This window comes from Crocuta crocuta, unplaced genomic scaffold (assembly GCF_008692635.1).
Source record: "Crocuta crocuta isolate KB4526 unplaced genomic scaffold, BGI_CrCroc_1.0 scaffold330, whole genome shotgun sequence".
NCBI lineage: Eukaryota > Metazoa > Chordata > Mammalia > Carnivora > Hyaenidae > Crocuta > Crocuta crocuta.
In genome coordinates, this window is record NW_027530521.1 from 3,695,828 (window position 1) to 3,719,098 (window position 23,271).

At 43.7% G+C, this 23,271-nt stretch overlaps 1 protein-coding gene across 1 annotated transcript in view; it reads right to left on the reverse strand.

The window, feature by feature from the left end:
* EXT2 (exostosin glycosyltransferase 2) overlaps positions 1–23,271 on the reverse strand; it is a 134,170-nt gene that overhangs the window by 66,811 nt on the left and 44,088 nt on the right. Inside the window, exon 8 of the mRNA XM_077767460.1 lies at positions 5,402–5,533. Within this exon, the coding sequence (XP_077623586.1) occupies positions 5,402–5,533 (132 nt within the window). The remainder of the gene's footprint in view (positions 1–5,401; positions 5,534–23,271) is intronic.

Sequence of the window (23,271 nt, forward strand, 5' to 3'; positions counted from 1 at the left end):
AAAAAAATAAATAAAATAAAATTATTTCCATACATGCTTTAGTCGTATCTAGGCAGTGGGAGGAAGAAGGGGAGAATAAGCCAAGGAGGCCTCCTGGGGGCAGGGTAGGCTTTCAAATTCCAGAGAAACATCCCACAACCCAGAAGTTCAAGGGCACTGAGCAGGGCTAAACAGACTGTTAACATGGCACCGCTTCACCTCAGAGCTCTGTTTCATGCCTGCGAGCTGGCGCTCCTTCAGCCTGCAGGGTGATTTATTGCTTGGTAGTATTTACAGGGGAGCGACATTCTCGGCACGCTGGTGAGTGGGGACTGCGGCCGGGACATCTTAGTGCGCCCAGTCCTGACTACTTCACGTGGCTGGGACAGACGCGGTCTGAGCCGTCTCCGGATGCTTCGGGCCCAGGTCTGAGGAGGCCAGAAGAGGAAGCGGACAGGAGCAGGAGAGCCTTCCTCTGCAGCCAGTGAGTCAGAACACACACGGTGCATCAACCCCACGTTATAAAGGACGGTCCCTGGACGAGCAATGTCAAAACCATCTGGGAACTTGCTAGGGACAACTCCAGGACCCCACCAGACCCCCTCAATCTGTAACTTGGAGAGGAGAGCAGCACTGTGTTTTAGAACCAGCTTTCTAGGAGAGAGAGTGTGCTCACCTCCCTGAGACCTTACGGGGCTCTGGTGGGCTCCGCCACCTCCTCGAGGGTGAAAAGTGCCAAGCAAGTACTCCGATGCACACTGCCCTCTGCCAGCCCCTTGCTGAGGCTCGGACGTGAGGCTCGTACATGCCCAGCCAAGTACATGGTCTGCATCTGACGTCCTGCTTGCAGCTAGGTCGCCCCTCTGGCTAGATTTCACAGGAATAAGCTCTTGTTTTTCAACCTCATTCTTATGCTGGATATAATAGTCGACTTTAAGTCATTTCTGTATTTTTCTCACCAATTTTTGTCAAAGGCCATGGGACCACTGTTCTCTGTCCTTTCTGCTCTAGGGCCAGCAGAGCCAGTGCAGAAGAGGGAAAGGTGCAGTCTCTCTGTCAGCGTTACCTAGGAGGGCAAACTTGGAAAACACTACGTGTCTGCCTCAAGGGACTGCGTACATAAAGTTATGACACACTGATAAAGGTGGGATACGAGCTTTCAAGTCACATCGTGGAAACATACTGTACTCTCGAACATGATTGGAGGCCCATATTATATTGGGGTTTTAAAAAACTGCCACCGAGAGGATATGGTTTTGGTCGCACACGCCAGAAGCCCCAAATTCACACGTGTTGGCCGACTGCATCCCCAGAGCGCATGGAACACTCACTTGCCGGTGTCTATCCACCAGACGCGCTCACGTTTGGCAGAGAACCAGAGGTAAGGCAGAAGAGGGTGTCCAAGGAAATCCCCCACGACACAGGCGAGGCCCAGATGTTCGGCTGAGGCCTGCCACGACCAAGACCAGAAATGACATTAATGTTAGAAGTGATACAGGTAAGGAGTATTCGGGGAGATGATAACGTTTTGCTGATATCTGCAAAAAGGGGAGAAAGAGGAAAGCATATGGAAAGACCGAAAAGGCAGTGAAATACAGGCAGCCTTGCCATGAGGAGCTAAGAAAATTACTGGTAAAAAATCAAACTTGTTGTGCTCTAATAAGGAACCTTAACTTGGTGAGAAATTCCTTCCAAAGAGAAGAATCAAAACAAAGGGCCAATCTCTCCAGTGACACACTTGGTTTCTACAAGGCCACCCCTATCTTTATCACTCACATACACACACACACACACACACACACACACACACACACACATTGTTGTTGTTTACATTAAACTAAGGCAGTAGCATCTGGCAAAACTCTCCACCCTCAATCCTTCCTCTCTGGCTCAAGCAAACTGAGTGCAAGACCAGCTGGAGGCCCTGACAGTGTATCTTTGAAAAGACCAGCCCATCCCTTGATTTACTGACCAAGATCCACACCTCCTCCCACCTCGTGGTGTCTGATACTGTATATTTGATGGAACCTAGAGAGGAGACTCCCCTGCAGGCTGGGCTCATAGAAATCACATCTAGTGTAGGTTAAATATTTCCAAAGGGGAGGGAGAAAGCTAACTATAAATAAATCAGTGCTACTCAGACCTCCTGTCAGTTGCCTTCACCGAAAATGCAGAAATGTACAACCTACTGCTTTAAATCAGGGCTCTCATCACCTGAGCTCCTACAAATGTGGTGAGCACTAAATTCCCCTAAAAAGAACTGTTTAAGAAGTTAAAAAAAAAAAAAAAGACCATATAATCCAGTTGCACATCCAGATTTAAGCTTTTTGTACTTACATTCCTTTCCAAATTGATAGTCCAGCACTATGACCATTTTGTCCTACATTAAAACACAACTATTTCGAAACTACAAATTTTCATGTACTACTTTCTCCTGACCCTAGAGTCTTATGAAAAACAGAGAATCAAAATTCCAACCATTTACTCTCATTGGACTTTTCTTAGTTTTAGCTAAAATGAAAGAAAGAAAGTCCCCTCTTTCTACACTTTCTAGCTGGGTCATGACATTGCACCTGTAGGATTCTCCTGTAGAGGAGCAGGGTGGTTCTTCGTCTCAAGCTTATGCCATATAGTTGGAAGAGTGCAGACATTTCAGCCCAGAGGAGGCCCAGTGGCACCTACAAAACTCCATAAGCAATTCAAGGTCATCAGAAGACCCGGGTTCTCACTTGTGTATACAACTTGCCAATTACATGACCCCAGCCAAGTCATTATGCACTGTGACATTCGTTATGTCCACTTAATAGCAGGGAAAGAATATATCACCTTCCCCACCTTCTCAACAGGGTTTAGGGCAAATAAAACAATGGACGTCACATCAGCATGTGAGGCAGCCCTGGATGGCTCATGTCCTGGGATCCCAACGTTCCTCCTTTCCTCCCTCCCTCCTTTATATCTCCTGTCTGAATTAAATGTCCTGGGTATTACAAGAAATGCCAAGGTAATTCAGAACTTAAAACTCTACAGGAAATTACGTTTCTACACATGTTAAGTGATAGGAAAGAAATATGGAAATATGCTCTAAGAGTTACAAAGAGGAAAGATTACTTTCTGCTAGAGGAGTCTAGGAAAACCTCATGGAGGAAGGGGTATATGCGCAGGTCACTGAAATTTGGATAAAACATGGACACTGTAGTTAACGGTGGAAAAAGGCATCTCAGAGGCACAAAGAAGGAAAAGCGTGGCGCATACACAGGAAGGATAAAGTTGTGTTGCCAGAAACCCAGAACCCCCTAAAAGTGAACAGAAGGGAATAACACCGGAGAGGCAGGCTGCAGCCGGACCGGAGAAGGCCCTGCAGTCAGGCTGAGTTTGCACTCTGGCGGCACCCTTGCCCGCGATCCCCATGTGCCCACACTCCCCGTCTGCATCAAATACCCCGAATGCCTCACTCCCCCTCACCCCTCTCACTCGCCAGCCAGTCAGCACAGCCAGTTCTCCCTGCCGTCCCTCGAACTGCCCCCTACTAATTCTCACCTGGATTCCTGAAATAGGCCCCTGCCTCCGCTCTCCTCCCGTCCCCCTGCAAGTGATCCATCCTCAGCACTCAGGTCTGGCCGGCCCCAAATACAGTCTCACCACGTTACTTCCTGGTTTAAATTACCCACAGATAACACGCCAACACCTCCATGACATGCAAGGTGTTCTGTGACGGGGGCTCGCTCCAGCCTTCACCTCTGGCTTCTCCCTCGTGAGCCCCCAATCCTGCTACACTGACCTCCTGGCAGCTCCTTAAACCTGCACGTTCTCCAGTCTCTCTGAACCTCTGAATTTGTTGTTCCTTCTGCATGGGACCAATACTCCCCCTTTTTCGGACTAGATGACACCTCCTTTCGCTTTGAACACTCAAATCATCATTAATACTTCCAGCATACATTGCGCTGGAAGTATTAGCCAATAGGTTTAGATAAAATAATAATAGTAATAATAATAAAAGGTTCAAGTATTGGGAAAAAGAGGGAAAGTCAGAATTTGCACATATGACTAGATTTAGAAAACACAAGAGAATCAACTAAATGAAAGTAAAACAATGGTAGAACTCAGTAAAAGAATAGTTACAAAATTTATATACAAAAACCAATAACGTGTCTTTATACAATGGCAACTAGTTAGAAACTATAATATAGAAAGTGTTCCATTATGGAGAATAAGAAAGGTAAAATAAGAAAAAATTAATCAGGAATTGTTAAGGACTGATATAAAGAAAGCTTTAAAATTCTGGGCACCTGGGTGGCTCAGTTGGTTGAGCGTCCGACTTTGGCTCAGGTCATGATCTCATGGTTCACGAGTTCAAGCCCCTCATCAGGCTCTGTGCTGACAGCTCAGAACCTGGAGCCTGCTTCAGAATCTGTGTCTCCCTCTCTCTCTGCCCCTTCCCTGCTCGTACTCTGTCTGTCTCTTTCTCTCTCTCAAAAATAAATAAAACATTAAAAAAATTTTTTAAGAAAACTTTAAAATTCAACTAGAAAGATAAACCTTGCATCCAGATGGCAAGACCCACTGCAGTGTAAGCTCCCCAAAGGCACGGGTCTTCTCTGCTTTGTTCACTGATGCACTCCAAGTACCAAGAACACTATCCAGAAGGTAGAAGGTGGTGGGCACTCCATAATACCTACTGAATTAATAAATACCTAAAACAATCTAAAAAGTCCATGTGACCAACAAAATACAAATAGGATTTATATTGTATTCTGGGAGAAACTAACAGAGCTATCAACCTTCTACTTGAAAAACACACATGGGTAAGATCATTTTTTACGAGCACAAATTCAAGCATTTGGGGTTACGGAAGGCCTGGAGAGCTCAAAGAGCCCAAATGTTATTGGCAGAACTATGAACTGGCACGGTCTTCTGAAAGGACAACTGTGAGCAAGCCTTGACCGTGGCGATCCGTAGTGTCTCCAGGTCGCTTCTGCTATTTTCCTCACACAGTGATGGCGGTGTTAATTGAAGTCATCCGTGTAAAGCACTTAGCACTGTCTCTGGCAGAAAGCAAGCACTCAAACTATAAGCTATTATTATTAAGCTGCCTACAGAATCTTTTCGAGAGTTCTAAGCACTACAACTGCAAAAGTCATCAGGAAGCGTTTGATTTCCAACAAGAGCCAGGCCTCCCCATCCACCTCTGCAATAAATAAGCACACTGTCTTCCTAGCCACACTGAAAACAAACTAGAAGCCGCACTTCTGTGTTTCTTACTTTTGTTACCGTTTCAAAATTAAGCTGACTTTGTCAGACCCCAGGCACAGTCTCATCTTAGAAAGCTAGAGTTTAAATAACCTTTATAAACTCAGGACATCTTTCTTTGCCCCATCCTGACATCTGGACCATGGCTGACATGGTTAGCACTGGAATCACTCACCACAGTGGGGGGGTCATTCCATTCTTCATAGGAGAGGGCGGCATAAGGATATATGCGGTCGTTGATGATCTGCAGAGTGGCCAGGGCAATGGCTTTAATTGACTGGAAGTATGCTTCCCAGAACCACCGTGCCTGTAAGGAAAACAACACTGTCTTAAGTAAGCAAGCAAGGGAGACAGAGTACAAGAACTAGATGCTCTATCACAGGCAACTCTGGGTCTGGGTAATTCCTTTATCCCCAAAGGGAGAGAGCCTACAGCAAGCGTTCCCTGCTGTTCAAACCAGCTGCAGCAGAATGGGGGCATTTGTCAAATCCAGTCAAAACAGAGAGGGGGCAAGTGAAGTGCACATTGGATTCTATCTGAATATACGAAAAACTATGTCTGGTGAAAATGTCAACACCTTATAGCAGAGCAAGTTATAGTCCTTTTTTAGATAAAATGTACAAATCTTAAAGTTTATAATTCAATGAATTTTTGGGTACGTACATACTCTTAAAACTACTACTCCTATCAAGACATAGAACATTCCAGCACCCCAGAAGATTCCCTCAGGCTTCCCAGGCGCTTTCTCAATCACCCAAGAGTAATCATTATTCCGATTTCCCTATTGTGCCTGCTACTGAATTTCATACAAATGGAATCAAAAACAGTATTTATTCTCTTGTGCCTGACTTCTTTTGTCAATAGTTAGAACATTTAAGTCAGATTTTGCTGCCAAGGTTATGCTGGCCTCATAAAATGAGTTGAAAGTGTTCCTTCTTTTTTATTCCCTGAGAATTTTAATGCAAGGTTGGCATTATTTCTTTCTTGAAAGGTTTAGAAGAATTCACCCAAAAGCCGTCTGGGCTAGGTATTTCTTGGCATGTGAAGGTTTTAAATCATGGATTGGCCCTCTTTCATTGACACAGAATTATGCATATTTTAATCACTGTGTCGGATTTAAAAGTAGTATTTTTCAAGGAATGTGTTCATCTAAGTTGTTAAATTTATTGGACGAAATCTATTCAATGCATGTAGAATTTGCAATAATATACTGCTTTTCATTCTTGATGTGATAATCTGTATATTTTCTTTGAATTTCTTCTTCCTAGAGGTTTATCAACTTTATTAATCTCTTCAAAAAAACCTATGTTTGGTTTCGCTGATTTTCTTTATCATGCTTTCTTCTTTTCTTATCTTTCTATCTTGTCTGCTATTATTTTTATTCCCTTCTATTTGGGGGGACTTTAATTCATCTTGCATTTAGCTTCTTTTAAAAAATCTTTTAAAATATTTATTTATTTTTGAGAGGAGAGAGAGAGAACATGAACAGGGGAGGGGCAGAGGGAGAGAGGGAGACACAGAATCTGAAGCAGGCTCCAGGCTCCAAGCTATCAGTGAAGAGCCCGACACGGGGCTTAAACTCAAGAACTGCAAGGTCATGACCTGAGCCAAAGTCAGACGCTTAACCAACTGAGCCACCCAGGCGCCCTGCATTTAGCATCTTGAGACTGAAGTTTAGGCTGCTGATTGTAATCTTTCTTCATTTCTAATATATGGATTTAAGGCTATAAATTTACCTCTATGCATCATTTTAAATGCATCCTACACAATTATAGGGCATTTGTATTAAAGTTTAGGTAAAAAAATTTTTTAGAAGTATACCGTTCAATCTCCATTTTGCGACTTTCTATTTATCTTTCTGTTATTGACTTCCACTTTAATTGCACTATGGTCAGAAACCATGTGTTATTTCAAAACTCTGCCCTTTATTCCTGATTACATTTAGGCTTGCCTCTGCCTTCAGCTTGGAGCAGCTCGCCTGTGACGGACCAAGGCATGGCTCATTGCATTAGCCCCACTGAGCTTTGAGCTTCTTCACTCTGTGGTTTGACATCTTTCATGATTTTCAGACAAACCTTCGCCAGCGTTTCTTTAAATATTGGTCTGTCTTACTCTCTTCTCCTCAGACTCCAGACATACACACAGAAATGTTTCCACCAGGCCCCACCAGTCTCTTAGTCTCGTTTCTGTGCTGCAATCTGAGCATTTGCTACTAATACTCTCCTGGTCTAATAATCTTCTGTCCTTTATGTGTGTGTCTATACTGCTATTATACCCATAGATTCTCTTCTTAATTTAGTTCATATGTTTTTCAGTTATAGAATTTCCATCTGACTTTTTTAAAAGTAGATTTCATATCTTTGTTGACATTCTCTTATTTTATGGAGCATGGTTCCTAATCGGTAACCCCAACATCTGAATCACCTGTGGGTCTCTTTCTACTCTCTGGATTTACTCTTCGTTTTGGCCATCTGGTTTCCATTTCTAGCATACCTCTTAATTGTTTATTGGACACCAAAGGTTCTATATTAAAAACTGTAGAGGTTCTGATGTACCAAATTATCTCCCTCCTAAGACTGTGACATTCCTTCTGGAGGGCACAGGGAATGCAGTCAGACCACTGTAATCCCATCAGTGAGTGACTTCACCTTTTGTTAGGGCTAACTTCTCTTGGCTTTCCCCTACTCCTATAGTGTGGCCCTCTGGGGCCTTCAGGTAGAGTCTGGAGTGTCCACCAGGCAAGGAGCACCACACTCCATGTCACCAGCACTGCATCTGGTGGCTGGAATGTTTGTACAGCTTGTCGGGTCCCAGGCACTGCTCTCTGCGGGGCTTCTTAGGGTCTTGCTCTGCTCGCCTCAGGAGCTGGCAAACACTTCAAGGGGAGACCACAGGCCCATTTCTGCTTACTTCCTGTGGTTCCCATATTCCAGGGAGTTTGTCTTTCGAGTCCCCAATGCTTTGGGGTACCCCTAATTCCAACCTCTCACCCTAGAGGGCTGCTGCTTTCTGCTCAGACTCCAGAGGCAGACTGTGAATTAGAAAGTGCCCCCAGGGAAAAAGGAGGGAACATGTCGCTCAGCCTGAGTCCCTTCCTTCAGGAACCGCAGCCCCTCAGGAGCTGACTGTGCTGATGGCTCTCCAATGCCTCTAATTTTATCTATTTTAATAAGCTTTGATACTTCTTTTTCTTTTCCTGGAAGGACGGTTAATCTAATATCAGCTACTCTGTCACAGCCCAATGTGGCTCTTTGAAAGAAGACAATTTTCTTGTGGAAGCAGAGTTCGGATTCAGTCCCCAAGAAATCAAGACGCTGGTCTATGTGACTTGTCCAACTTCACTGAGATCTGTGATTCCCCTTGGAATCAGAGGCCATGAGGATTTCTGCAAGAGAGGGGCCATTTGAAAATGAGTCATGAGGGGCGCCTGGGTGGCTCAGTCAGTTGAGCGTCCGACTTCGGCTCAGGNTTTAAAAAGAAAACGAGACATGAGAAACTCGGAATATAACTGAAACAGGTAGAGGAAAAAGATTCTAGTCTATACCTGCTGACTTTTGTTCTGTTTCCCCAGTAAGTTCTCCATTCGTTAAGGAAAGTTTATGATGACTACTCTCTCCACTAAGTAGAAGAATGAGGCAAAGCCTCACAATGAGAGTTTCTGCTACTCAAGGAAAAGCTGGCCCAGGGTTAGCCACGAAGGGCACCTGGTGTACGCGGCCCCGTCGTCTGGCATCTCGGTGCAGCCTCATGGCTGGCTACCTGCCACCGCTTCTTAGATGCACCCTGCCCACTCCAGTGTCATTTCTCCTTAGTCATGTTGCTGCTGTCCTGCCCACCATCCAGTCAAAATATTTACATTTTCGGAGACCTGAAAGAACCCATTTTCCCTGTGAAACCTTCACTGATCACCCCAAATGCCAACAATCTCTCCTTGCCGTGAAATCCCACAGCACTCACAGCCATTACCTCACAGGCTGTTCCTGCTATCCACTGTTCTAGAACGGTTCTCCTGTTATTTCAGATGATCGCTTTTCCCTCTCCAGCTAGACTGCGGGTTCCTCGCAGGCGTCAGGACGTCTGACCTGCTGCAAAGCACTCCTGCACGCATGATCTCATTTGCTCTTTCTAACCAGCATGTCGCTTCTCTGCGACCATTTCCTGTTCTGCGTGAGGAAACCAAGATCCAAAGATGTTAAATGGCAGAGTCACAACTCAAGCCCAGGACGTGTCCCAACTTGTTCTAGAGCGTCAGGAGTACCAGCCACACCAAGTTTTAGGAACCGATACTTTCTCAAGAAACTGAAAGGTGTGAAAATTCACTAAGAAATGGGGCGCCTGGATGGCTTAGTCGGTTAAGCANTCTCCCCCTCCTAGAAATAAAAAAAACATTAAAAAAAAAAATTAAAAAAAAAAAAAAAGAAAATTCACTAAGAAGTATGAGCCCACACAAACACACACACATCTTAAAAATTACCTCCTTTTCTACCCCAACAATCCATTATGTATTCTTTCATTTTAAATCATACTCAAATTAGCCCACACTCAAACTTCAGCACCCCGGAGCTTCAGGGTCCCACTCCACCACAGTGGGGACAGTAGCCCTTGGGATTTATAGGAAACAATGACTGGTAACGAATCTGCCTAGCATACCAGCCAAAGGCACAACTGTAGGATAAAGCTTCTAATTTAAGGTGTCTCAAATCATCTCATCCTCTCCACCAAATTGTAATTCACAATTGAAGCTTTGCAAATAATCACAGCTCCAGGGTCTCACCCTGAGGGTAGGAGAACTTCTCAGGCCTAATTATTTTGCTAACACCTTGTAGTATTGAGAAGGCACTATAATTTACAGCCCCTCCAGGACTCAGTATCAGCCACTCGTTGGCAGAGAGGAAGAAGTTTTCACCTATGCTGGCTCTGCACGAGAAAGCACCACTGCTCCCCTCCAGTAAGCAAATGCTTGTTATGTTTTTGTTTCCTTTTTTTCCCCAAAACAGGGGCTACATTTATCACTGCCCAAAGAGTTAAATGAGGGTCTCTTCAGCATCTATACAAACTCCTCAGTCACTTAAGCTGTGGGAGCTGCACAGTTGGAAGAGCTGAGTCACATATGCATTGGTCATACCAACATAATCATGAACAAAGCGTCTAACCTTTCTTCTTTAAACATATGCCTCCATGATTTTATAAAATATGCAGATTTCAAGGCATAAGAACTACAAAGTTCTTATGCCACTTCCAATCCTGAGATTACAAGGCTCCTACAGGTCAGGAATTGGGCCAACTTAAAACTATCCTAAGTATCAAATTAAAATTGCTACCTCGGTTTATACACCAGTGAAATGTGATTAACTGCTTTGATTTTCAGCAACATAAAGCCAACAGGATGAGCGGTGACAAGTGTTTAAAGGAAGCCAGTACAGTCCTGCTGAAAAGCCACTGCTATGAGCACAATTCAAATTACTTAACCTCTGGTTTTAAGATGGAGAGCACGCCCCCGAGGTCACGAAGCCGTAAAGATTCCATGATGCTGACAAAGTTCCTCACTCAGTACTAGTGCAGAACAGACAACCGGAAAATGTTGGCTCTGTCCTCAGCACTCCCATCCATCCTGTCCCCTTAGGGTCTTTGTCACTTACATTAGAATATGTTCCACACTGTTTTGGGGTGAGAACAGGTGAAGAGGAAAAGGAGAGACAGAATGGGACCCCAGTGTCGCACTCCACTCATCTCTTTCTTGAAGGCAGTGAAGAAAATCCAACTGACCAGAGAGTTAGAAATAATAAAAACACATCAAATGGGAGTGACAGAACTTTACACTGAAAAGTATAGCCATTACATGTCCCTTCTAGCTTAACCTCCAAGCTTCCAAGGAAGAGGACCGTCCTTCTCCAGAAACTGGGAGAGAGGGCACACATCCGGCTTTGCTCACCACTAAGTCCCCGCCTTCGGGGACTCTGACAGTGCCTGTCAAGGAGGAAGCAGGCACATACTTGCCGAAAGACCGAATCCACCTGGCACCACCCCTCAGAAGCACGAGGCAGCATGGGAACCACAGGCACCTCACGGAAATTTCCAGACCTTGTAAGTGCCAACCCATCATTTAATAATAGTGCTCACATCTTGTATACAGAATTGTTTTAAAAGGTGAGAGATGGGGGATGTGGATTTGAGGAAAAAGAAGGCAAATCCAGTCTTAGGTGGGACAGCAAGGCAGAAACAGGACTAAGAGCGTCCCACACAGTATGCTTAGGATAGACTATACAGACTACACATAGACCATGAGGGAGATAAACAGTTTTTAAAACTATGCCATGCAGGGGTGCCTGGGTGGCTCAGTCGGTTAAATGACTGACTTCAGCTCAGATCATGATCTCACAGTTCATGAGTTAGAGCCCCGCATCAGGCTCTGTGCTGACAGCTCAGAGCCTGGAGCCTGCTTTGGATTCTGCGTCTCCCTCTCCCTATGCCTCTCCCGCTCCCCTGCTCATGCTCTGTCTCTCTCAAAAATAAATAAACATTTAAAAAAATTTAAAGAAAAAAACTATGCCATGTAAATTTGCTACCTAGGAGTGGTCAGGATAGCTAAGGGTACAAAGTGTATGTAGAAGAATCCCCAATCACTGCAAAGTGGTCCAAGAGCATATTCATCCCAAAAGTACAATGATGGCTCTCCAATGCCTTCTCAGCAACCAGTCAACTTTGAACGGCCTTTCTCATCAGAACCTCCAGAATATGACCAATGTCGATGGCTTCGTTCTAGTACATTGGAGTTTTCTTTTTTTTCTTTTTTCTTTTTTTTAAATATTTTTTATTTATTTCTAGGAGAGAGAGAGAGACAGCGTGAGCAGGGGAGGGTCAGAGAGAGAGGGAGACACAGACTCTGAAACAGGCTCCAGGATCTGAGCTGGCAGTCAGCACAGAGCCCGACGCGGGGCTCGAACCCATGAACCATGAGATCATGACCTAAGCGAAAGTCGGATGCTTAACCGACTAAGTCAGGCGCCCCTACACTGGAGTTTTCTAATGAAAACCACACACACACACACACACACACAAAACAAACAACAAACCAGCCAGGTATGCTTCTGTCCCAAATTCCAAGTGGTGGCACTGTCCAAACACCCAACGATAACGTGTACCCGTGGATCAGAACTCATTCAAATACTGCTCTATTCTTCTGCCCCCAACCCACTGGTTGGTCACAACATAAAGTATTGGCTTCTGTTTAAGGGGTAGAAAGCCACAGAACACAAGAACACAGACTCCACCATAACAATAAGAAAAAGCCACCAATAGCCCACCAATATCATAACCTGTCTCAGGCCCCTCAGGGAGCTGTGGTCATAAGGCAATCAGGGAACCCGAATTTCGAACGGTGACAAGCTCCTCTAGGAAAGATGGGACAAACGATTCCAGCTTGGGAAGATCAGGGAAGGCAGAGGTGCTGCAGTAACAGCCACCAAAGAAAAGAGCTCACGTATATCACGAACCCTTAGAATTGCGTGCGGGCTGGCAGCACTGTCTGGAAGCTCGAGGCACAAGGGGAGTCTGCGTTCCCTCGCAAGTCTTTCCTGCTGGGTGTTCTGGAGAAGGACTGGGGCAGGGAAGGAGAGGCCGCCCTAGTGTGTGGCACACACTCGGCCCATTTCTTGGACTTTTTTCACCCAAAGCAAAGCCTTAAACTGCTGGGGGAGGAGCAGGAAGCCCTCCCATCCTCGAGATGCTGTGGGAGGGGCGTGGAAAGACAGCCAGCCACTGGGGCTGGGTAGGAACCCTTCTAGCTCCCTCCAGACCTCCACTGAGAGGGGTCAAAGCAAAAGCTCTGTCCCTACGGGAGGGGCAGGAAACTCTCTCTAACCTGAGACCCCTCCCAGGTAAAGAAGAAAAGAGAGCTTCCGCAGGGAGAAGGAGAACCTGAGGAGCCCCACCGCTCACACCCTGGCAGCCATGCCAGCCCAAGACTGCCTCCGGGCCCGGGGAAGGGAGAATCCCACTGTCCCCTCCGTGAGCCCAGCACCACACGGAGGCGGCGGTAGTCCGCACAGGGCAGCGGCAGGCAGGGCCCGCTCAAAGCGGAGGGTGAGGCTGACTGTGAGGGACACCTCGGTCCGCTGGCCCCACGCTGAGAACAAGGCAGCGGCGGGCCACCAGCGACACCCGAAGCCGAGGTGTGTGAAGGCAAGCCAGGCAGCAGAAAGCCCAAACGTGGCCCATTCCGCACGAGGCCCATCAGCCCTGTGCTCATTTCTCTGTGACATTTACTTTAGGCGTTTTTCTATATACAACATCCATCATTCAATCAAAATTTACCAGAAAACAATCCGCTGTCATAAAGTTGCCAGTAGAACCAGACTAAAGATGACCAAGCTGTTGTGGAATTACTGCACAGGGACTTTAGGACAGCAATAATTAACATGTTAAAGAATCTGGGGAAGAAGGGAGACAATGTGCATTAATAGGCGGGAATATTCAACAGAGAGATGGAAACTATACAAAAATGACCAAATGAAATACCAGAAGTAAAAATGTAGTACCATAAATAAAGAATTCCTTCAACTGGCTTATCAGCCCACTAGAAACAGTCGGGGAAAAGGGCAGTGAGCTTGATAATGGAAAATTATCCAAACCGAAATCCACAGAAGAAAAGGTGTGGAAGAAAACCGAGACCAAGAACCACAGGATGGTAGCAAAGGTTCTGACATGCCGGTTATTGGGGTCCCAGGGATGGGGTGGAAAACAAGGAAACAGATGTATTTATTTAAAGAGTTGTCCTAAATGAATGAAAAACAACAAAACATAGGCTCAAGAAGTTCAGAGAACCCACACGTTAAATAAAGCATCATCTTCTCCCTCAAAAAGTTGAAGGAATAGCCATACCGTTTAAGGTACGAAAGTACTTCTGCCCCTGAGCACACAGGAGATTTCAAGAGACCTGAGCCACCGGAGAGTCTCTTTCAGGTGAAGGGCTGCAGGGTATGTTCATGCCTCGCACATCAATTTCTCAAAGCCGTGTCTGAAGATGAATCTCAAAACTTCCAAAGGGATTCCATGTCTTTCCAAACACACGGGCCAAACACGAGTTAGAGGCAGGGCCCTTGCCTTTACCCCAAATTCTCACAGTCCACGTGATACTCAGTCCTTGTGATGGACAACAGCTGCCTCCCCCAACATCCTTTACCTTCCTCTTCTTTACTAACAAAATAGTCCCGCCTTTTCTGCGGCAATGCAAAAAATAGAAAAGATAAAGTCTTGCTACAGCAAGCCTGTGGGTCTTTTCCCTCGGGCCTCTCTCTCCTGCTTGCCTGGAATGCAAACACGGCTGGCTGGGCCTGAAGCAGATGTGCTGTAACCAAACAGAAAACGCCAGCATGCTGAAGGTGACAGAGCAGAAATACAGAAGGAAACCTGCTTCCCTCCTGGCGTCACTGAACCACTACACTTGTCCTGGATGACCTACCTCCGCAATCCTTTTAGTGTGAGACATGTAAACCCTAATTCCTTTAGGCAATTGTTAGTAGTTTCCTTTCATGTTCTCCTAAATATCTTCCTGATACTGTCCTATTATGTGAAGACCATAATACGAACTTCATGACCTTAAATAGAGCAATCATTATTTACAGAAATGATAGGATTTTACAGGTAGAAGAATCAAGAGAATGAGCTAGAAATCTGCAAAGTAGTGATAAAATCCAGGAAGGTGAATAATTATGAAATATTTATAATAAAATCAATGATTTGATTCTACTTCTAGTTAGGTTACAAAAGATCACAAAAGACTACCATCTATATCACAAGAAAACACTGGAGAAGGTAAAAATCTATATATTCTTTAGAGCCAAATTATTTGTATTCTACAACCTTGTTAAATTCACCTATTAGTTCAGTAGTTGGTAGATGACTTTGGCTTTTCTGATTTTACCACCATGTCATTTCCAAACGAAGACATGTTAACTTTTTCTTTCCCAATTTTTACGTCTTTATTTTCCTTCTGCACTGCCTAGGACCTTCAGTTCAATATTGAATATAAGTGGTCAGAGTGAGCATCCATGACGTGATCCCAATCTTAGGGAAAAGCATTCAATGTTTAATCACTAAGTAAGATATTAGATGTAGGTTTTTCATTAATATCCTTTATCATATTGCAGAAGTTCCTTTCTATGTGTTATTTAGCGGAGAGTTTTTCTCAAGAATTGCTGAATTTTATCGGCAGATTTTTTTTCTACATTTAGAAGATGATCAGGTGGGTTTTCTCTTTCATTTTGTTAATGTCATTTACATTGATTAATTTTTTTCAGTGTCAAACCAACTTTACATTCCTCATCTCACTTAGTCGTGATACAGTATCCTTCTTTTAAATACTGCTGGATTCAATGTTATTTTGGTTAGGATTTGTGCATCTGTGTTAATGTGGGACAGCTGACTGCCACCAATAACTATAAGATGCACCATTATTTTATATAACCCTAAGGAAGAAAAAGTTCTCAAGTAAGGTATGACACAATACTAGAACATTATCAATTGTAACACAATGCTGATGTCAGAGACTTTATTTTTTTAATGTTTGTTTGTTTATTTATTTATTTAGAGAGCGTGAGAGAGTGTGTCTGTGTGTGTGTTTGTGTGAGAGAAGCGGAGAGAGAATCCCAAGCAGATTCCACACTGTCAGCACAGAGCCCAATGTGGGGCTCAATCCCACAAACCATGAGCTCATGACCCGAGCCAAAATCAAGACTGAGATGCTTAACTGACTGAGTCACTCAGGCGCCCTGTGACATCAGAGATTTTGAAATGTGAAAAAATATGGGTCCGAGAAGAATCAATTAAATGTGGTTTATGCTTTTTCACTTCATCCTCCCAACAATCCTATAATTAACATATCTCTACAGACAAGAAAACAAGGCTCAGAAAGATTAATGGTAACTTGTCTGTCATCACAAAGCTTTTAACTTGACAGATCCAGGATTCAAAACCACTTTGTCTAACTCTGAAGTCTCTGTTCTTTTCATCATAGTCCTGCCGAAACCACAGACTGCTTTAAAGGATAACTCCAGGACTGTACCCAGGCTTTGAATCAGGTTGGGTTTCACCTGGTAAGGCTTTTCTCCAATACAGGTTTCTCTGAATGTCATTAACTAAACAGAACATGATTCTCAATCACCAAGGCAGTATCCATTAATAATACCACATGTTCAAATTAAGTGAAAGAGGCTTTGTATTAAATGACCAAACTGCATGGAAGCAGTAAGTCTGCCAGGGAAACTAGGGATTGTGCTGCATAAGTAGTGATGTGCATATCAACTGGAGGATGGCCCACAACTCTGACGCTTGTCTGCAGCACCGACTTTAATACATGTAGTAGAAGGAGCATGAGAGTCCAACAGATAGGATTCCAATCTGGGCTTCTGCCATTAAGGAGTAAATAAATGTTGACAAGTCATTTAACTTTCCAGATCTCTATTTTCATACCATACAATTGAGAGAAGAATCTTCTATGCTCAAAATTCAGAGGGATGGACATTCTACAAAAGAATCACAAATGCTAGAGATCAAAAGCACCGTTAGAAATGAAGAAGGCCTATGGCGGGCTCATCAGTATGAGATGGGCAGGGCTGAGGAAAGAATCTCTGAGCTTGAGATTAGGACAAAACACCAGAACAGAATATCCAAGGCCTGTGGGACAAACATAAAAGGTGGAACAGACACACAACACAAATACCAGGAGAAAAACAAAGGAAGAAAAGCAATATTTAAAGCAATAATGACCAGTTTCCCCCAAATTAATGTCAGACACCAAACCACAGATCCAGAAACTCAGAGAACACCAAGCAGGAGAGTGAAAAAAAAAAAAACACTGCACCTGTCCCCCACCCGTATCATACTAAAACTTCAGAAAATCAAATGTTTTAAAAATTCCTGGAGGCAAATTGAAAAAAACACTTTGCCTATAGAGAAGCACAGGTGACAATTACGTGCAACTTCTCCTCAGAAATATTTAAAGTGGGAAAAAAAAAAAAAAGCCCACTGAGCTAGAATTCTGTACTCTGGAAAACTATCCTTCAAAAGTGAAGTTTTAAAAAATAAATTCTCAGACAAACAAAAACTGAGAGGATTTGCTGCCAGGAGTCCTGCTGGCAGGAAATGTTAACAGTTCTTCAGAGGAAAGAAAATGACATGGGTCAGAAACTCAGATCTACATGAAGAAAGGAGGAGAGTCAGAGAAGAAATAAGTGAAGGTAAAATAAAAACCTGTTTTGTTTTGTTTTGAAAGAGAGAGAGGTGCATGCATGCAGGCACACGAGTGGGGGAGGGGTAAGGAGAGAGAGAATCTTAAGTAGGCACCACATAGAGCCCCCCACGCGACTCGATCTTGCAATGGTGAGATCATGACCTGAGCCAAAATCAAGAGTCTGATGCTTAACCAACTGGGCCACCCAGGCGCCTCAAGGTGTTTGTTTCTTATTCTTAATTCATCTAACAATTTGTTCAAAGTAATAATGGCAACAAATGTATTCCATTACATCTGCTTATGTATAAATTAAATGACAGCAGTGATAGAAGGGACGAGAGGAAGGAATAAAAATTCTACTAATATTAGATATAGACAGTGCCCTAGACTTAAGGTGGTTTGACTTAACATGCTTTTGACTTTACAATGATGTGAAAGCAATACACATTCAGTAGGAACCATACTCTGAATGGTGAATTCGGACCTTTCCCAGGTTAGCGATCTGTGATTGGGGCTGCTGAGCAGCGGCAAGGAGGTCCGGGGTGGCCGCACGGCCCAGAGGGTCAACAACTGCTATGCTTAACAACCATTCTGTTTTTTACTTTCACTACAGGGTTCAATAAACTACAAGATATTCAACACTTTAATATAAAATATGCTTTGTGTTACAGGATTTTGCCCCACCGGAGGCCAATGTAAATGCTCTGACCACATTTAAGATGGGCTAAGCTGAGCTATGATGGTCAGTACTTTATGTGTATTAAATGTATTTTCAACCCATAATACTTTGAACTCACTATGGGTTTACAGGACATACCCCATCGTAAGTCAAGGAAGACCTATACTTCCACGAACTATGAAACAGTAAAGTGTTATATGAAGTGAACTTGGGGAGTCCCTGGGTGGCTCGGTTGATTGAGCGTCTGACTTTGGCTCAGGTCATGACCTCACTTCTCGTGAGTTCGAGCCCCGTGTCAGGCTCTGTGCTGACAGTTTGGAGCCTAGAGCCTGCTTCAGATTCTGTCTCCAACTCTCTGCCCTCCCCTGCTAGTACTGTATCTCTTTCTCTCTCTCTAATATAAAATAAAACATTAAAAAAAATTTTTTTTAAAGAAAGTGAACTTGGATTTGATGGAAATTTATAGTGCAAACTTGAGGGCAACCACTAAAAATGTTTTAAAAAAACATTAAAGTGCAATTGATATGCTAGGAAAGTAGAGAAAATACAATCATGTAAATACTCAATTATAACCACAGAAGACATAAAAAGTGTGGAAGTCAGAAAAAGGAATGAGGAACCAAGGCAACAAATAGAAAATAGCAATAAATATGGTCAATATGAATCCAACTATATCAATAACCACTTTATTTTTATTTTATTTTTTTTTACAAATAGTTTATTGTCAAGTTAGTTTCCACATAACACCCAGTGCTCATCCCCACAAGTGCCCTCCTCCATGCCCATCTATCAATAACCACTTTAAATGTTAAGGTCTAAATATACCAATTAAAAGACTGTCAGAGTGGATCAAGACCAAAACCCAACTATATGTGTCTGTAAGAAACCCACTTTATCTCTCTCAAAATAAATAAATAAACTTTAGAAATAAATACAAGAAACCCACTTTAAATACAAAGACACATAAAGTTAAAGCTAGAAGGATGGAAAAAAATACACCATGCTAACACTAATCCAAAGACAGTGGGAATGGCTACATTAATTTCAGAGAGAGTAGAACTCGGAGCAAGGAAAGTTATCAGGCATCACGTAATGATCAAGGAGTCAATACTCCAAGAAGACAACAATCCTGAATATGTATGCACCCAACAAAAGATCATCAAAATATGTGAAGCAGAAACTGACACAACTTCAAGGAGAAACAGATGACTCCACTATTAAAGTTGGAGACTCTAATACCCTCTATCAGAAATGGACAGATCCGAAAGCCAGAAAATCAGTAAGGACACAGGGGAACGTAACAGCACAATGTTAAGTGACATCTGTAGACAACTTCCTCCAACAACAGAAGACTACATAGTCTTCTCAAGCTCACATGGAACATTCACCAGGACAGACCACATTCTGGGCCATAAAACATACCTTAACAAATTAAAAAAAAAATAGAAATCTTATGTCAACTCTTATACCACAATGTAATTAAATTAAAAATAGTAACATGGCGGATACATGCCATTGTACATTTGTCAAAACCCACGGCATATAAGGCACCAGGAGTGGACTGTAATGTAAACTACTGACTCTGAGTGATACTGAAGTGTCAGTGTGGCCTCAACCGTAACAAATGGGTCGCTGCAGTGGAGAACCCCAATACAGGGGAGCCTAAGCACCCATGGAGACAGGCCAGGCAGGACATGGGAACTCCTCGACAGTCCACTCGATTTTCCTATAAACTTAAAACTGCTCTGAAAAATAAAATTTAGGGTCGGCTGGGTGGCTCAGTCAGTTGAATGTCCAACTCTTGACCTTGGCTCAGGTCATGATTCCAGCGTCATGGGATTTAGCCCCACACTGGGCTCTACACTGAGCATGGAGCCCACTTAAGAGTCTCTCGCTCTCTCTCCCGTCGTTCCTCCCCTGCTCGCACTCTCCCTCACTCTAAAATAATAAATAAATAAATAAATAAATAAATAAACAGATAAATAAATAAATAAAATTTATTAATTTAAAAATCCTTCCAGGTTCACCTCCTCCTTGAAACTATACAAGGCCCTTCTTTTCTAACTCATCTGACATTTTTACACAAAAGTCAGCATCTATCCTCTGTCCCACTGTTATGTTATGGAGTGGAGAAAACTTATCTTCCCAGTTAAGACTAAAAAGTCTTTGATGGTAGGCCCACATTCTAGCCCTCACCTATGGACAAGCATTCAAGAAATCAGCCCATAAATCCTACAGACTTAGGGCGGTGGGTTTCCGTGAGTTCTCACAGCTTCTTTACACTGGTATCCTGCAGGAGGGTCCAAGTGGCTAGGAAAATTGGAATGGATTAAGGAGACAGAATGCCATTCACCACATCACAGCTCCTTTTTCCCAAGAGCAACAACAAAGCAGGATTAGGTTTAGCATAACCAGTAGGGTTAACCAGGGGAACAGCTAAGAACCACTGAGAACCATTTTAAATGCAGCCACTGCCCAGTGCAGGATTTCAGGTATTATACCCTAGTGAACACATTTTTACTCTTCTAGGATCTCACACACAGCCCACGAATTCTTGCTAGGAATTAATCTCAATTTTATCTTTACCTTATCCTTCGCTCTCAGCCTTCTAAAAAGAACATTAGGATTTAGAATCCACAGTAGATTTGTTGTTATTTTGTCTTGTTTAAAATAGTTTCTATCCAGGGGCGTCTGGGTGGCTTTGTTGTTTGAGTGTCCAACTTCGCTCAGGTCATGATCTTGCGTGGTTCGTGAGTTCAAGCCCTGTATCAGGCTCTGCTGACAGCTCAGAGCCTGAAGCCTGCTTCAGATTCTATGTCTCCCTCTCTCTCTGCCCCACCCTCATGTGCACCCTGTCTCTGTCTCTCAAAAATGAATAAACATTTAAAAAAAAAGTTATAGGGGCGCCTGGGTGGCTCAGTTGGTTGAGTATCTGACTTCAGCTCAGGTCATGATCTCACAGTTTGTGAGTTCGAGCCCTGCATCGGGCTCTGCCCTGACAGCTCAGAGCCTGAAGCCTGCTTCAGATTCTGTGTCTCCCTCTCTGCCCCTCCCCTGCTCATACTTTGTCTCTGTCTCAAAAATAAACAAACGTTAAAAAAAAAAAAAGTTCTAGATCTTATTCTCACATCCAAAACTATGAGTCACTCGCTCAAAGACTAGGAAAACAAGCAAGCATACAGACCAATACGCAAATCCTACTCTGTCACACAGCTGGCTGGACAACTCTCAAAGGCCCGTACATAAGTGCATGTCATCCATTTCGAAGCAAAGATTTCTTTCTGTTCATCTGCGGTCTCAGTATTTCTATTTACGGGCAATGATTAAAGAATTAATACAAAGTCAGTTCCCTGTAGAGTAGCCAGAGAAAATGGCCAGAGCACATATTCCCCAGTAATCACAAAACTGTAAGGAACAGGTCTGAAAGCTAAGTAGAGGGCGATACTTTCTGCAGACAGGACAGGGTGCTTGCTTAAGTTCACAGAGTTTTTCATAGACAAAGTGTTTTTTCCAAGGGCTAATACACATTTACAAGCTCTTTCTAACCTCAGGTGGCATCATGCTGCATGGCTGATTCCTATAAAAAGCTTAAACACCTGAGTTATCATCAGAGGAAGAATAGACAGAAAAAACTAAAAAATGGAATAAAGAGAAGAAAATGAAAAACGAAGGGTGCCAAATTCCTCTCTTTCTCTAAGTCACGCAATGGGGTTTAGAATGGGAGAAGTAAATTTGCAATTATGTGGAAAGCAGAAAACAAGAGGAAGCAACCTATAAACCATTATCAATATGAGAGAGCCTCAAAAGACCAACATGTTCTCAGTGTGAACGGCTAATTCCCCGTGAGAAAGGGTGAGAGAAGTGAACCAAACGCTGTGTCCAATATTCCTGACCTGAGAGGACGATCATCACGGCACCGTCTGGCGGGAACTGCCCACGCAGCAATGGAAGCACCGCGCAGGCAGAGGTCTGCACCTACTTTGTTAACTGCTGCGTCTCCAGCACCCAGTCTACACCTCAGATAAAGCAGGAGCAGGATAAATACCGTTGCTTTCACCAGGCGCTATGTTAAGTGCTTCCGCTGTATTAACTTATTTAATCCTCACAACCTGAGGACAGCATCCCCATTTTACAGATGAGAAAAAGAGGCCACTGAAGGGTTCCCAGGGGTTTGCTGGTCTCACTTTTCTCTGGACTCCCTGATTTAACTCCGGTGAACTGCAGCTCACGATGCATGACCTCAAGATCCCCACCCCCCGCATGGTGCTCAGCTTTTCCAGAAGCCTCCTTTCCCAGCCACATGCCCCCATGCTTTTCACCAATTTAAGGGAGGCATTTAAATTCGGACCCAACCCAGTGGCAAACACTGTTGTAAGTTTATCCTGAGTGATGCCGGAAGTCTCCTCTGAGAATAACTGTACGACCAAGAAGCTTCCTCAGCAACATTTAGAGGGGTTTTGTCCTAATACCCACCTTCCCCCTGGATCTCTTTCATTGGTTATTGTAACACAGTTAAAGAGTTAGTCCTCACCAGGGACTCTAAAGACAAACAGATGATAAAATGGAGACATTTGAAGGCAAGTGACTTACCCCCAGTCACACACTGAGCATCAGTGGAAAGGACGGGATGAAAACAGAGCACACAACTGCCATCTCACCACCCCTCCTGCCTGCTGCTGGGACTCAGCTGTGCCCTTCTCCAGCCCTGCTGCGCAGCTCATGGTTCCCTTGAGAGTTATCTGCTTTGGAGGGAAGGGGGTCCCACACCACCTGAAAAGTAGCCTAACTGCTCAGATGAAAGTTCATTAAAGAGAAATGTCATCTCTCAGGTCCCAAGATTTAAGATGTTAAGTGCACCAAAAATGTCAACAACTTTGCTCTAAAAAACCAATTCAGAGAGAACAGGAAAAAAGCAAAATGGTCAATAAAATGCAGATGTCTCCTCCTCCCAGGCCTAGCCCATTAGAAATAAAAGCACATCGTACGGCTGGCTTTAAAAGAGTGTGGTAGTAGCAAACTCTGGTTCACAAAGGGATCAACAGAGAAAACTTCTGAAGAGATTATTTATGTGCTTTACAAAAGATAAACTTAGAAGCTCTGTGTCTCCTCAGTTTTCTAGAAAACATGTGCTCTGGTT